Below are 16,518 nucleotides of genomic sequence, written 5' to 3'. Positions count from 1 at the left end.
ACTGCATCACTGACGGCTTTGCAGCAAATCAGCTTATAATTTTTACAGTGATACCTGGACATGATATCATCTAAAAAGCAGCTACAGTAAAACCCAGCTATTTGCAGGCGTTCAATCACAAGATCCTGTGACTGGTGGGAAAACGTGAATATGGACCCATTGAAAGCACTAAAAATGTCTACACAACAATTCCTCATGAGCTGAACTCAAAAGATGTAATACCTTTTCTATGTCAACAAAAGGCCTATCTCCCGTACATCTTGTTCACAAATCTGTGTTTTTGCACATGTGTGCCTGTAGTTGGCCACAACAAAAGCCCACTCTAAAATGTGCAGTTTAACTCCGTTGTGGGTGGAACGGAGGGGTCCCAAAACCACCATTTGCCTCCAAATACCGTATTTAGAGCAAATACCTGGGTAGGGTTATGATATACAGGCATGTATGTTATGGACACAGATGCATTTAATTAATAACATTTTTAAGCTAGCAACCATGTTTGGGATGCTCGGGATTGGTGTGTATGCTATTTAAGGCAAATGGTGGTCACAGCAGATACCGACTGGTTTTCGTACCTCCCCGGACCACCCCCCAATACAGTCAAACTTCACATGTTGGAATGGCCTTTCATTGTGGCCAACCTAAGGCACACCTAATAATCATGCTGTCTCATCAGCAGCTTGATATTTTTTTATAGCTGACATTGCCTCTCTTTCTGTGCTCTGAAGTAAGTGTGTTGTTTACAAAGATGAAACGCATCTTTTTTGAAATCTTGTTTTTAACAAAAAAAAAAAATTGCTTGCTTTTACCTCAATAAAAGTGGGTCATCACTTAATGACTATGGGGAAAAAATGCCTTCCGGGATGAGACCAGTTCAAAACCCTTGGTGTAAACTCAGTCTTTAAATAAAATTATGATGGTAAATACCTACACGTCCGAGAAGTAAACCAGGAGATCCTCGATTGTTGTTATTTGTGCGTCTTGTTCTGAGTGATGCGTTCAATGCAGCATTCGGTGGTGCAGTGGAAAAAGTGCAAAGTATGGTAAATAATATTGTCCAGTTTCAGCCCAATCCAGATGTTTTAGGGCAATTAGAGCAAATGTCACCGTCTCCTCATGTGGCAGCCATCTCCACGTCCTTGCCTTCCCCTCTGGTCACACCGCACATTGCCTTGACTATTTACTGTAGTGTATCCTGTTACACATCAATGCATTTTCCATATTACCCTCATTCAAAGCTCTGGGATTAACTCAAGCATGTGTTTGTCATCACGGCGGTCTCGCTGATTTCCTGCGGACTGCTTTGTCACCATGCCACACGATACAGGACCTCGAACCTGCCATACAATTACAATATGGAAGTTTGACTCCTGGTGTGTAATTGATTATGCCGGTATGCTGTTGTAATATTTTAGTGCATGGAAACATCTACTCCTCTTTAGGCTCTTTGGCATGCAAAGAGATGTTCAAGTTCGAAGGCAGGATTACTGCTAGATTGTTGGTGCCTTTCTGGGGTTTGTGGTCATGACGTTGAATGCGAGGTCAATTAGGATCATACCCAAAGTGGAAAAATCGGATCACAGGCTGACTTCTGTGGATTTCTCCCAAGACAGCTCATAATGTGGCTAAGTATCATGTATGGCGTCCATGGTTCTTCCCAGGTCTGAATTAGCACATCAGTTACCTCCTGTAGAGTCGGTGGTGCCATGTGGCCTGTCTGCTGATGTCACTTCCTCACTCTTGATAAGATGCTGGTTTTGTTTTTGTTTTGACTGGCAGGTGCGGTGAGGCAGTGGAGAAGAATAAGCACTTGATTACGTCGGACCAGAAGGAGTACCAGCAGGAGCTGAAAAAGAACTACAACCGCCTGCGAGAGAACCTCAGACCAATGCTGGAGAGGAAGATTCCTGAGCTCTACAAGCCAATCATCAGACCTCGGCTGGATAACAGGTGACCATCAAATACACTTTATGGGCTCTGCATTATTATTATATTTATGGATCATAGTCAACAATTTGGGCTGCACTGCAAGCGAGTGGTTATTGCACAGGCCTCACAGCTCGGAGACCCAAGTTCAATTCCACCCTCGGCCATCTCATGTTCTCCCCGTGCATGCGTGGGTTTTCTCCGGGTATTCCGGTTTCCTCCCACATTCCAAAAACATGCTAGGTTAATTGGCAACTCCAAATTGTCCATAGGTATGAATGTGAGTGTGAATGGTTGTTTGTCTATATGTGCCCTGTGATTGGCTGGCCACCAGTCCAGGGTGTACCCCGCCTCTGGGATAGGCCCCAGCACCCCCCGCAACCATTGTGAGGATAAGCGGTAGAAAATGAATGAATGAATAGTCAACAATTTATGACAGATAAACAACATTGTGATTCGGGATGTCCGATATTGGCTTTTTTGCCGAAAACCCATATGCCGATATTGTCCAACTCTCAATTTCTGATACCGACACAGATATGTGTAACATGACAAATCTCTTGTGGTGGAATGAACACACATGTCTACAGCATTTTTCAAATATCAGTTTTCATGATCAGGGAAAAAAAAATTATACCGATATCTACCAATATCACATTTTTATGCTGATATCAGGAATGGGGGTTTCAGTAAAGAGTCACAAAAGTGCATTCATGAATAAAGTATAACACAACTACTTGCAGTGCTTTGCCACATTCTTGTGTCCAAAACCTACCGAAACTCAAGTGACGCACTATGTATGCTGCAAATTCCAGTTCTATAGTGCATTGACAATTATCCTACAACATAATGCCTGTTCACTCACCTTTTTCGATACCTGGCCGGCCTCTCTCGTTCTCACAGGGATTCCTTCAAACGCTTGAGTTTCCGCAAAGCTCAGGAGGAAGTCTCCTGAGGATGCCGTCGTCGCAAGCCTGGTGATAACTGGGCAGGAGTGAATAAATTGCCTCACTATACCATGATGGAAGATTCACATTTCTCAGCAGGAAAACCAGCAGTGTTAATAATAAGAATTCTAATAATAATAATGTTAATAATAATAATAATAATAATAAATGTCCATTCTAATGAAAATGAAACCGGTGAGAGGACTTGACTCACTGAGCACTTCCCTGTAAGATATTGTACTCTTTTTTTTTTTGCAAACAATGCTGTGATGCAGACAAGAATTTCACCACCAGGTCCTTGGCTCAATCAGGACCTTTTTTTGTGTGCCAATAATGTTGTCATCCTCCGAGTGTGAGTGTGTGAGTCACTCACACGTTATTCTGTTATGTGCTAAAGGGCTTACTCGAATTCAAATCTGAGCATTCAACTTAAAAAAATAGCGATCATGTACTAACTATTTTTTTTTTTTAAGTAAAAGTGATTAACTTATTTTCAGTTACCTGAGAGGTTTGCATGCAATGGACGGACTTATCTTCACTAGGATCGGTATTCAAGTATAAGATAATGTACAAATATACTCATTTTATTTGTGGAAATCTATTTTTAGATAACAGAAATATTGATTTTGATTTTTTTTTTTAAATAATGCTAGAGCCAGGAATTGTTCTCATTTGTATTTACTTCTAGAAATGGCAATACTTTATTTTGCAATGTGAATCACGTTTACTCCATTGGTCAGAGTTCATTCCAGGAGATACATTTCTAAAAGATCCTGTTATATATTAAATACTTCAGAGCCCATTAGTGAATGATGGACGTATTGTTTTATACAGCATGAAACGTTTACATACACTGTATTAAATGAAATGATATTCCTACGCGTATCCACACAGTTTGTGATGTATACTGCTCAAAGTCGGCATTGAAATATTCTTTTGGCAAAAAATGGAATGACGCCTCACAGGGCATCACATTAGGTACACCTGCACAATTAAATGCTGCAACTGACACTGATGTGTTTATGATTACAGTACACCTCGATAGGTTCTTAATAATGAATTGTATAGGTGTATCTAAGGATTTTTGTGGTGTCCACACATATGTTTCATATTTTTTGTTGTCGTTTTTATGTCCATGTTGTCGCAGCTGTGTTTTCATCATGTTTAATTTTTCATGTCCTGTACACAATACTGGCAAAAAGCACCTGAATAAACGAACATTTCCATTGTTTACTTTGCTGAAAATGTGTTGGATGTTTTATTATTTATATGTGTTTATAACATATTCAATATATAATTATGTACGATTTTGTTGATGTTATTATAAATACATGTTTACATTTTTACATGTTCCAAGCAACGTTATTGTAGAAAGGGGAGAAAAGAACTACAAATTACTGGAGTAGCGCATGTATGACGACATAATTATGCACCGGCTATACTGTTTTACCAACGTCAGAAAAGAAAAGAATAACTGTGTTTTTATATAGTTCTGTACGGGTGTATTATTGCATTATGCATTTAATTTTTACCCAGATATATTGACAGAAAATAGCGCCGCCAGACAAGAGAACTACACAAATCCCGTCGTTGGCATTTGACGTCATCACCACTCGACTGGTTCTGCCGTGTGTTTCCGTGTGATGCTCATTGTTGGTATGTTTACAAGCTCTTGTCATGACGCGTTGTTATAGTTTATTCGTTATAATTTCGACGGAAGACACTGGAGTACAATAAAGACAATGACTCTTTAGTCCAGTGGTGTCGACATATTTTCAGCAAGGGGTTTATGTTTAAATTTAAAGTTAGCGAACTCTGTCCAACTTTGAGGCACTGCGAGCGTCTGTGTAAATGTCAGGATGCTAACACGCATACAATGTTTTCTGTCACGCTAGTGTGTAAATTCTTACATTACGGTAATTTGCCAAACATTTATGTGACATGGATCAAGAGTTGGACCTAAATCCTGATTCAGACGACCTTCCACTTTGTGCCAATACTAACCACATTCTAGTCAGGCACTATGCATTGGACCTGATTGTTCATTTTGATAGAAAGGTCATCAGTGGTAGTGTGGTTGTCTTCCTGGAGCCTACATCTTCTGCAGAGGATCCAAGCAATTTGTCAGACACTATTGACTCTTCACCTCACAGTGACTTCACTTTAGTGTTGGACTGCTGTGACCTCAATGTGTCAAAGGTCGAGCAAGTCGATGTGGCATACTTGTCAGCCGCCTTCCCTGGTGTCTCTCTTAATGACCTCGTCCACAAGCTGGTCTCCATGCCTTCAGCTCACTGGAGGCAGCAGCAGGAGCTCTTCTCCACATGCAGCCGTGCCCCCGCCGAGCGGGATGGCGGCTCACTGCAATTTTGCACAGACCGCTGGAGTCTGCACATTTGGAAGCGGGGGGTGTCCTCCCCGCAGACATTCCCGCAGATGCTCAGGATCTGCTATGAGACAAAGCCGATTGGTCGCTCTGTGAGGTGGACGAAGGAGCAGGATGACAGGTTGGTAACCAGTGACCAATAATAATCCTGTGTTGTCCTTTGATCCATATTTTCATTGTACCATTCATACCAGGGTGTGTGTGTACACTGCCGGCTCGCCTATCAACAACAGAGCACTCTTCCCCTGCCAGGAGCCACCTGTTGCCATGTCAACGTGGCAGGCGACAGTGCAGGCCCCCCACGAGTGTGTGGTCTTGATGAGCGGAGAGGAGCAGGCTGCACCGACTAAGGATGGCGACACAAGTAAGACTACTTTCACATATTATATCTCGATAATGGCTGACTATGACTCCATAGCGGCTGTCTTACTGATATACGTCAAGCACTTCATAACCGATAACAACAACAGCAGCTCTTCCCTCAAACCAGGGCTTTTGTAATCATGGGTGTTTTGACTCCTTGGTCATACTGGTTTTTAAGTGTACATAGTTACATGCATCATTGTGTGGAGTTTGCATGTTCTCCCCGTGCATGCGTGGGAATGGTTATTTGTCTATATGTGCCCTGTGATTGGCTGGCGACCAGTCCAGCGTGTACCCCGCTTCTCGCCCGAAGACAGCTGGGATAGGCTCTAGCTTGTCCGCGACCCTTGTGAGGATAAGCAGTACAGAAAATGGATGGGTGGTTCCTTGCACGCCAGTGGACACAGTCTGAGATGATACCACGGTATTCCTGCTCGTTCGGCTCTGAGGTGTAGAAGTCTGAGGTGTAGAGAGGGTGAGAGTACGGTCCCCTGGGGAACCCCTGTGCTGCAAACTGCCACACGCGAAGTATAGTTGCTCCTCGGCTCGATGGTGTAGAAAGTAGCCACGTGATGAAGCATGACTGACACAAATAAACCATACCATACCATATACTGTATTATAAGTAGATATTCAAATTATGTTTTAGGACGTTTGTGTCCTCTGGAGGACCCAAATGTGTAATGCGAATGCAGGACACCTGCTCCAGGTTGCTCCAAGACCGGTTAACGAGGTCTACTCAATGAATAAAATCCATCTATGCTCAAACAAAAACACTTACATGACATTTTTACTGCCCCGTTGTTTCATCCAAACATGTCACCCACGACTTTTACAAGCATCTGTTTCTGCAGGTTTTTCAATTTGGCATTACTACGTCACCATGCCCATGCCGGCATCCACCCTCACCTTGGCAGTGGGCCACTGGCAGCAAGTCACTCTGGAGTCCCTTCCTGTGTCCTCAAAGGGCGGTTCAAGCAGTGGAGTAGTAAAAACCTCTGTCCTCCTCCACACTGGCAGGTATCCTATTATAATTAGTTTTAACTGTTTTTCATTTTGGCAAAACTTCCTACTTTCCTTGCGGCATCAACCCAAGTCTGGCCATTCCATGACTAACCTTTCCTTTTGATTCCACCAAACCTGCTGAGGTTAGGGTGCGGCAGCACTAATGCTTCAAATAATTCCATCCAGCAGAAATGATCTGGAGTTTCTATTGTATATACACTAGCTTGCTGTGGAGGCACGGCCTAGTTGGATCGGGGTCCCCAGCACTCTGCTGTGTCTGCCAGTGGTTTCCAGTAAACCTCCTCCTCCTTGGTTTTCCCTCCTGTGGCAGTCCAGCCGTAGCCTGCTGCCGGCCACAGGAATCTCCCACTACAAGGAAGGCCTTTATTTTCAGTGAATGGCTGGGAAGGAAACTTGGATGGGGTGCCAAAACACTTTTGGAACAGTCCTGATTGGGAGGATGGAGTCAGCGTCTCCTGTTGGATTTAAGAGCAAATACGATTACATAGTGACACCTTGATATTTTTTGGAGCCGGTTTGTATATGTTCCATATTTCCGTGGCTTTCATTCCCACGCTTAGAACAAAGAGACACATGGAATGAGTGTTACTGCTCTCAATGGGAAAATGTATTGAAATGCTTTTCTGAACCTTGAATTCAACTTTTCCTTTTGAATGTGTTACAGTGGAGACCCGACCGCCTCAGATCATTCAGCCATGCTGGACGACGACTTCCCTTGTTCTCATAGCGACTACCCTTGTCGATTCACACAACAGCCTGTGATATCCCAGTGTGTGATCCCGCATCGCGTGTTCGCCCCTGTCAGCCTGCTGCAAAAGGCCCAGGTGGAGAGCTTTTCCGACTTAACTTAATATTATAAAGACTGGACAAGTCGGCGAGGCAGCAGTCTTTGTCTGCGTCGCTGTGGCAACAGTATGATTGTGCCAATCGATCATGAGTCATACTTTTTCATGCATGAGGTCAGAGACTATACCTCACCAAACGTTTCACCAATCAGTGCAGCTCACTTTGTATAAACACCAAACCTGAGGTCAAATAGTGCACCTCTTAGTTGCAACCACCAGAGACACTGTCCATTCGGTCTCACCTAGTCTGCCATTTAAAGAAGAACAAAACATGACTTCGGCAATGGGAAGTTGAGCCATACCCTCACTATGGCACAACTCCTCCAGGCAGCTCAATACGACACTCGCATATTTTAATTAATAACACAACTTTTGTTGTCTTCTGTCTAGATCGGAGTAGTTGCGCTGTTACCCCAATGTTTAGCCGCGGCTCACGCCATTCTGGGAGTCCATCCCTTCCCCCGCCTGGATGTTCTCATCGTGCCACCAGGGTTCTCCAGTCTTGGCATGGCCAGGTAAGGACACAGTGTCCATATTTTGATACAACTGCTTCAGTTAACAGGATCCAATACAAGAGATGGGTCAGAATGTTGTCTCGACAAGTTTTAAATAGCAGTGCATTGCCATGGATGACCACAATGTATCCCACTTGGCGTTTATGCGAGTGGGGGACTTGGAAAACTATTTCATTATCATAAGACCAAAAAAAGATGATAAATTTACAAGTTTGCCAGTAAAACATGCAAAAAGGAGACGTTCACTATCATAGGTTTTGCAGTGTCACACTGTACATTTTCCTTAAACAAACTGTATGATGTGTTAGACATCTCCAAATCAGTAAGTACTATGTAGTTACAGTATTCAGTTATTCATTCATTCATTCATTTTCTACCGCTTTTCCTCACGAGAGTCGTGGGGGGTGCTGGAGCCTATCCCAGCTGTCTTTGGGCGAGAGGCGGGGCACCCTGGACTGGTCGCCAGCCAATCACAAGGCACATATAGACAAACAACCATGGACAATTTGGAGTCGCCAATTAACATAGCATGTTTTTGGAATGTGGGAGGAAACCGGAGTACCCGGAGAAAACCCACGCATGCACGGGGACAAACATGCAAACTCCACACAGAGATGGCCGAGGGTGGAATTGAACCCTGGTCTCCTAGCTGTGAGGTCTGTGCGCTAACTAACTCGACCGCCGTGCCGCCCTTTCAGTTATTCAAAATACATGAAAATTAGACATGTGATACAGTATATGCAATTCATATAGAAATTGAACCAGATTTGTTGATGAATCATATCGCTGGAAGAAAGCAGTGGGCCATGAATGGAATCCTGTGGAACCCTCATGAACTATTCCCCCCCTTTTTTCCTTTAATTCTCATAGATGGACTCAAGGATAAAACACAAAAAAGTCTAATGAACATGTACAAATGGCAATAACGCTATCTGTATTTTTTCTTTGGTTTATTCACATGCCGTGGCTGCATACAGTAAAATCAAAGGATGTGGGGGGGGGCGACTTTGATATTTTTATATTTTAAAAATGCAAAATAAATTTGCACTGTTTGTGTTCTTGCCTTTTGAATAAATTTGAATACATAAAATACATAAAAAATACATTTAATTTGAATTAATAAATAAATTTAGCAGTGTTGATTTAATATTAATTCATTCATTTTCTACCACTTATCCTCACAAGGGTCGCAGCGGTGCTGGAGCCTATCCCAGCTGTCTTCGGGCGAGAGGCGGGGTACACCCTGGACTGGTCAGCCAATCACAGGGCACATATAGACAAACAACCATTCACACTCTAAATCCTCACATTCATACCTATGGACAATTTGCAGTTGCCAATTAACCTAGCATGTTTTTGGAATGTGGGAGGAAACCGGAGTACCCGGAGAAATATAAAATAAAATAAAGGTTAATTGGCGACTCCAAATTGTCCATAAGTATGAAGGTGAGTGTGAATGGTTGTTTGTCTATATATGCCCTGTGATTGGCTGGCCACCAGTCCAGGGTGTAACCCGCCTCTCGTCTGAAGACAACTGGGATAGAGTCCAGCATGCCTGCGACCCTCGTGAGGAAAAGCATTTGAAAATGAATGAATGTTTTCTTTTGCTAAAAAATGTTTGTACTGTATTCACTGGAACATTGCTCAACAAGGACTTATAAATCCTCGCATCATATGCTTTTAGGTGTCCCGACCTTTTTGGAATTCAAACTGTAATATTCAAACTAGCAGAGAAAACATTAAGCTTGGCTGCTGCACTGTTGATGCTTTAATCTGTTGCCTGAGGTTTAGCTCACTGTTTCTGGAGTGTGATTCATGGCTTGTTTCACTTGTAAAAAAAAAAAAAAAAACAACCCTTAATCTTCTTTCCACATTAGAATTAAGGATGCCAAATGTATCTCCTCATATGTCATGTGGCCTTTATTCTCTTATTCTTAGTCTTCATCTCCTGCCTTAAAAAATGATGCCGTCTTCTTCCCAAAATGCTCTCGCTCACCTTGTATATTCACCAAAAGTTTACACGGCTGCCTATCCTGTCCACACTGTTGGATGTGTTGATGCGTCTTAGAGGGCAGTTTAAGCAGAGGTCCTCCTCTTGATGTGTGGGGGCAAAAAAAAGCAGTAAGATGTCTTCACGGTTCTACGCTGACATGATAAATCTGCTTTTCTTTGTTACACCATCACCTTGCCTTGTCCTCGTCACCTTCTACCCATTCGGAAGGAAAAAAAAGTAACGTTCCTCCTGTATTGGCTTCTTTCACCTCTCTAAAATTTGGTTTGAAGGCTTTCTTCAGTTTCAGCCCAGTGTTGGCTGTCTTTGCTTCTATTGATTCTTAGATTTTCTCTGCAATACATCTGGTCGGCCGTGCGCCTGTATATAAACAAAGCCACCCCCCGACTAGTGTCGCTGTAAGAATGAGTAAGAAAAACTAAAATTGAACATTGAAGCCAGAATAAAGCCCAACGTCTGGCATTGACTGTGTTGATAATCACATTTTGGGTGGTCAGTAAACATTGTCCCACTGGTTCTTTTTCTTAGACTGGATATGAGCTCATCTCTGCAAATGTCCACGCTGTGCAAATACTTGACGTCACAATCCAAGATTAGCTTCTATCACAAACATTTGGAGAGTGTCAGGGTCGCAGCCAGGGCCAGTTTTCAACTTTGCACATTTATTACTGCAAATGTTCCCCAAATGCCCTTTGATCTAAACCCCATGCCTTATAAAACTTTCTTCCCTCTGTGCTGTATTTATTTTTGAAAGGACATCAAGTTCTAGCACAGTGTGCCTGAAAGATTTCATTTTCTCGGTAGAATCTCTCCCTTCCACTTGCAGACTGTATTTCTTTCACTGTAATTGACTGTAATTGTCTCAATTAATTGTCTACCTGAAACAAATACCGCCTGTCATTATGTCACTCCACATTCGAACCCAGGTCCTGATCTCCTGAGTGTGTGGGCAACATCTTACCCACTCGTCCGCCTTGTGGAAATTGTGTCCTTTCTGACGGCAATTAGCATTCGCGACACAAATTTACGTGCTTTCAGATTAGCTATATCCAGACATCCAGATGGATAAATAGATAGATAATTTATCAGTATTGTGTATATGTTGTGACACATGATTAGTTAATTAATTTAAGAATGAACATTCATTCATTCATTCATTTTCTACCGCTTATCCTCACAAGGGTCGTGGTGGTGTTGGAGCCTATCCCAGCTGTCTTTGGGTGAGAGGCGGCGTACACCCTGGACTGGTGGCCAGCCAATCACAGGGCACATATAGACAAACAACCATTCACACTCACATTAATACCTATGGCCAATTTGGAGTCGCCAATTAACCTAGCATGTTTTTGGAATGTGGGAGGAAACCGGAGTACCCGGAGAAAACCCACGCATGCACGGGGAGAACATGCAAACTCCACACAGAGATGGCCGAGGGTGGAATCAAACTCAGGTCTCCTAGCTGTGAGGTCTGCGTGCTAATCGCTCATGCACCGTGCAGCCAAAGAATGAACATAATACTAAATGAAATATGTGTTCGGGCTGCAACTCATGATTATTTTACTAACCAATTAATTGGTTGATTTTTTTTTTTGATTAATTGAATTAAAAAACACAAATTTTTAAATTCAGAAATAGAAGATTTGAACCGACACAGCAAATAAGTGCGCAAACACCAGGTTGCCGCTTGAATATTCTGTTACAATTATCTCAAATAATAAAAAATATCTAAAGGATTTGTCCAATTGCTGCAGTAAAACAAAGCATTTTCTGAGTCGATTAATCTGAAGCTTGTTATTTCAGTTAATGGGGTTGGGTCCGCAACATATCAGAAAAGAGGCAAAAATGCTCTTTACTGTTTTCCAAAGTGAAGGCTGATATTTGTGAATGTCTTGTTTTCGCTAAAACACAAAGATAATATTTCTGCGTTCATGGATGACTGACATTTTTTTTAATATTCACATTTTAGAGGCTGAAATCAGACTATATTTACATATTTAAATCAAAAAGCAGTTAATCGATTACCAAAATATTTCTTGATTAATTGGGTGATTGATTAACCACAGATTAATCGATTAACTGTTGCATCTCTAATAAATATAGTGAATAATAGCATGATGTATAAATACAAAATAACACACATATATAATCAATAATTTCGAATCATTTAATTGTGGAAAAAATATGTAATTACTTATGTAAAAACAATTGCATGAGCATCACTGAGGAGTTAATAAAAATGTGTAAATAAACAAAATAAATATGTTTAAAAACTCAAATAAATGTATAATAATGCTGATAATAAAATAGATGCGGACAGTTTATCCCCAGGAATAAATGCCTTCCCTTTTATATACGCCTGCGCTTTGCAGCGGTTGAGTAATAAGAAATGCTCCCGGACACTATGAGAAAATACGGTCTGCTAAAACTCAATTTAGGGGAAAAGATTTAGAGCCTTAATTAAACTTCAGACAACACCTGCATTGACTCCCTATAAAACTCCACATGGGTTTCTACTAACTTGAATCCTCCCTTCGTCGCGGGTGGTTTGGCTCCCATGTTGCCCACGCACTTAACTGCGGGGTGGTGCTGTCGGAAAGTTGGGGGGTGTGGGAGGGGGGTGCAGTCAAATATGCAAGATTGAGATGGAGATGGCACAACTAGGCGGGGTTCGCAACAGGCCAGCGGACCCCTAGGATGTGGGAGAGGATGTGCGGATTATTCCCAGCAACAAAAGCCATTAGCCTCTGGAAGGACTTCAGAGACAGGTGCTATTTAATCTGGAAATTGGGAGGCATGTGGGCCCCGGCGTTTGGGACGGGGCCAAGCACAGATTTTGCGCAGTGCCCCCAGTGGAAACAGCAGGAGTGGAGGGGCCTGTGGCAAGGAGGCATAAAGCTGTTGTCGTGTAATCCAGAGGAAAGGGGAGGCTTGAGACTCTCAGTGGTGTGAAGTTTTTATACCCAGATACACAGTGGGAGGGCAGGAAATGGGAGATTAAGGAGTCAAGTAAGGGCAGGTCTCTGCATTCATTTTGTCTGAAAACACACACATTTATGTGTGAACAAGACGACATATATAGGCATGACGCCAGTCAGCAGTTCAAGGGATTTGCCAATTTTAGGTGCCTTTATGTAACTATGAGAAGTCATCGTTTTCAACATAAGCCTCCCGTTCTTCGTTTGGCAGCAGGATTTCTTTCAGTCTGCAGTTTTTTGTTAGAAAGACAAATTGACATCAAAAAAGGGATGAGACAAGAACGTCTGAGATGAGATATAAAGGGGAAAGTTAGAGAAAACGATTTCAAATACGGAAATTCTTGTTGACACAAACAGGAGAATTGAAATGAAGTTTTCAATAAATGAATGTGTTTACAAGTGCAAACAACGCACAAGGCCAGAGGATTATCGTCATTGTTGTTAGTTAAGTAGATTGTTGGATAAAATGTCAAGCTCTTTTTACACTGCCGGGAAAAAACTGAATTTTTCTGGTGTTACTGATGTGTAAAATCAACACCGCCATGGAATATCCGTACAACCAAGCAATGTTCTGCCTTTGGAGCCGTAACAGAAGCGGGACGGCACATGCGGGGAAGAGAATATGTCTTTTTGGTTGTTAGTTAAGAACCGTGGTATCTCGGCTTTTGGTATTAGTTTGTTCCAAAAGGTCAGATGTAAACCAAAACGTACAAAAACCAAGGCATTTTATTCCATAGGAGATAATGTAAATCCGATGAATCAGTACATAGACTTCAATTTGTCACCATCCTTAAACCCAACTTTCTTTGGCCTCATGGAGGATTATATAGTAGTCCCACTCAATACAAAAAATGCAGGGAGAGTGAGTCAGCAATACATAGGGTGCTGACTTCATTGAACAATACAGTACAGATCAAACATCCTAGCTTGTTACATGCAAACTAGGGTTTGACATTCATGGCTCTTTTCATACTGCTCGTAAAAGCCGTCATTTTTCCTGTATACTGACACAGAATGAGCTCACCTGTAATAATTTTCCACTTTCTCCAGGTAGTTGCTAAGCCGTAACAGAGGCGATCTGCGCCCCACTATCGGATCTTTTTGATGGTGGGATGCCATGACACTGTTTGAGCGCAGACCCTGGGTTCTGTGTAAACAGCGCAGATGGATAATGCCACGGCTACTGTTCAATTTTGCTTTACAAAAGAGGCTGCATTACACTCCACTTGAGGACTTTAGGGCCAAGTGGGAGCAGTGACCCACCTGATTCAGCAAATAGATGTATTAAAACGGCATTCTTAAGCAGACCGAATATGGTTAGTTTCCCAATAAAGGGTTACTGTGGAGGTGAAATCTCCTTGCTGCATCTCGACTACGTCATTTGCTTCCGACTGGGAGTGACAGGAAGGGCACTCGTTTCCTCTCCCCTCTTTGAAGCTGTGTGTCCCAAAGTTTTCGCTGGACTGACCGTACCAATCTGATACCAGTGCATGGACGCCAAATGAGATCATGCCAGAGAGAGTGGTAAATCCCTGACTGAACCTTTTTGTTGATAAATGACACAAGTGTTGAAATGGGCTTTTTAGGGTGTTGTTTTGCTTGGCTGCTGACACACAGATTCCTGTACTTGTCTTGATTTGAATGCATGCATTGTTAGGGTAATGGTCGTGATATCTGTTTGGGGGCTGAATGTCAGAGGAATGCCACACAAACACACACATGTCATTGTCGTGATGTTTTCACACAGGCAAAGAAAGGACGACCCCTACATGTCTTGATAGTAGACTCTTGATAAGCCTGCATGCATGTCTCAGCATGTCTCATTGCAATCCTGTTTACGGTCTAAATACTTTTAAAACTCTTCCTATTATATTCCTAATCCTCTTTTCTTTTATTGATTCAATTTAAGCCACTCGCAACTGATAGGTGGCTTTCTGAACAAAATTGGGTAAAAAAGCATCATGGACTTTCTGCCTGCGGTGCAGCCATATAGCTGTCAAAGGCACTAGACACAAATAACGACATACGTACCTCTTGACCTTACTAAGTGCCACTGGAGAATTTTCAGCCTGACTTCAGTTGACGACAACGCATGTTTATGGCCGTGCAATAAGTTACATTGGCCATTGGTCCCTTTTTGGGTGGAGGTGACTAACTGGGCTGCCTGGGTTCTCTTTTTTGGCACACTGCTGGATGCTGTGCTGCTGCCATGTACAGTAGCTCTTTAGTGCAGGGACACCTTCTTAAAGTGTCACTGGAGTCGAATCATTATAGGGTGATAGAGTTGCCATCCAGTAATTAGAATTGTTGGTTTGAGTAACAGTTTGGGACAGTTAAAGGTCCCATAATATGCTATTTTTCCATTTTTTAAAATAGGTTTACACAGTAGTGCATTGGATGCTTGTTGGCCCAAGTCTGGCCTTGATAGTGGAATTTTAGACAAGGAAAACAAACATGCACATGACAATATATCGAGACCGGCAAAATGATCCCGTTCATTCATTCATTTTCTACCGCTCATCCTCATGAGGGTCGTGGGGGTGCTAGAGCCTATCCCAGCTGTCTTGGGACGAGAGGCGGGGTACACCCTGGACTGGTGGCCAGCCAATCACAGGGCACATATAGACAAACCATTCACACTCACATTCATACCTATGGACAATTTGGAGTCGCCAATTAACCTAGCATGTTTTTGGAATGTGGGAGGAAACCGGAGTACCCAGAGAAAACCCATGCATGCACAGGGAGAACATGCAAACTCCACACAGAGATGGCCGAGGGTGGAATTGAACTTGGGTCTCCTAGCTGTGTGGCCTGCGCACTAACCACTTGAATCCCTAGAATTTAGCAAGCCTTACTGGGGACACACTATTTTGTGTGCCTGTAGCTTTAAAGCTAATGAGCTGTGTCCATGCCTGTGGACGTGTCTCCAAAAAGTGCTGTTGTGTAGTTTATCCAAGTATTAAAAAAATACTTGCTTTTGTGTGAATTTTAACATGATATTGTATACATAATATACATACATAATGTACATACATTTCCTCAGGGTTTCTTGTGAAGTAGTAGTTGAAGTGATGAGAAGTTCTCACCTGGTTGTGCTTAAGGGTCACAGTTTGTAATTTGTTCATTTGTCATCGCTGCTATTAGCTGACGACTTTAATGCTGATTTATTGCCAAAAATGGCTCATTCTCCTTTTCTTTGTTTACATGTCACAGGCTGTTTGACTTGGCACTTCACGTCAGCCATCATTCAAGTTGAAATGGACCGTGACGAGAACTGCAGAGCATTTTTTTAATAGAGGAAATTTGCTCAGACAGCAAAGTCTGCGCAGTTCTTAGACTCAGGCTTTTAGGATGTAGGTGTGGGGATCAAAGTGGAGAATTCTCTCTCTCTCATGAAGGTCTTACATCGATAAAAACTGACTGACTTTAGTTAAAGCATCAGCTCCAATTTCCCCTTGATGTCAAAACTGTTATCTCTTTTTCAGGTAAGCTTTGACAAGATGGTGTCCTGGTATATCTGCAAT

General features: G+C 42.4%; 2 protein-coding genes across 5 annotated transcripts in view; both read left to right on the top strand.

Annotated features, from left to right (window-relative positions):
- Positions 1–4,128, top strand: part of dock8 (dedicator of cytokinesis 8) — a 63,788-nt gene extending 59,660 nt beyond the window's left edge. For all 3 annotated transcript variants that reach the window (XM_058069550.1, XM_058069549.1, XM_058069551.1), the window contains 2 exons: positions 1,777–1,947; positions 2,827–4,128. In XM_058069550.1, the coding sequence (XP_057925533.1) occupies positions 1,777–1,947; positions 2,827–2,878 (223 nt within the window). In that variant the 3' untranslated portion in view covers positions 2,879–4,128. The remainder of the gene's footprint in view (positions 1–1,776; positions 1,948–2,826) is intronic.
- A 318-nt stretch (positions 4,129–4,446) lies between these two features.
- Positions 4,447–16,518, top strand: part of aopep (aminopeptidase O (putative)) — an 80,964-nt gene continuing 68,892 nt past the window's right edge. Inside the window, exons 1-5 of one of the 2 annotated variants that reach the window (XM_058069791.1) lie at positions 4,447–5,377; positions 5,451–5,620; positions 6,474–6,639; positions 7,310–7,469; positions 7,881–8,005. In XM_058069791.1, coding sequence (XP_057925774.1) covers positions 4,812–5,377; positions 5,451–5,620; positions 6,474–6,639; positions 7,310–7,469; positions 7,881–8,005 — 1,187 coding nt within the window. In that variant the 5' untranslated portion in view covers positions 4,447–4,811. The remainder of the gene's footprint in view (positions 5,378–5,450; positions 5,621–6,473; positions 6,640–7,309; positions 7,470–7,880; positions 8,006–16,518) is intronic. The other variant, XM_058069790.1, reaches the window with a different exon arrangement.

This window comes from Doryrhamphus excisus, chromosome 4 (assembly GCF_030265055.1).
Source record: "Doryrhamphus excisus isolate RoL2022-K1 chromosome 4, RoL_Dexc_1.0, whole genome shotgun sequence".
In the NCBI taxonomy this organism is placed as follows: Eukaryota; Metazoa; Chordata; class Actinopteri; order Syngnathiformes; family Syngnathidae; genus Doryrhamphus; species Doryrhamphus excisus.
Note: the sequence above shows the minus strand (reverse complement) of the source record. Positions and strands in the feature narration are given on the sequence as shown.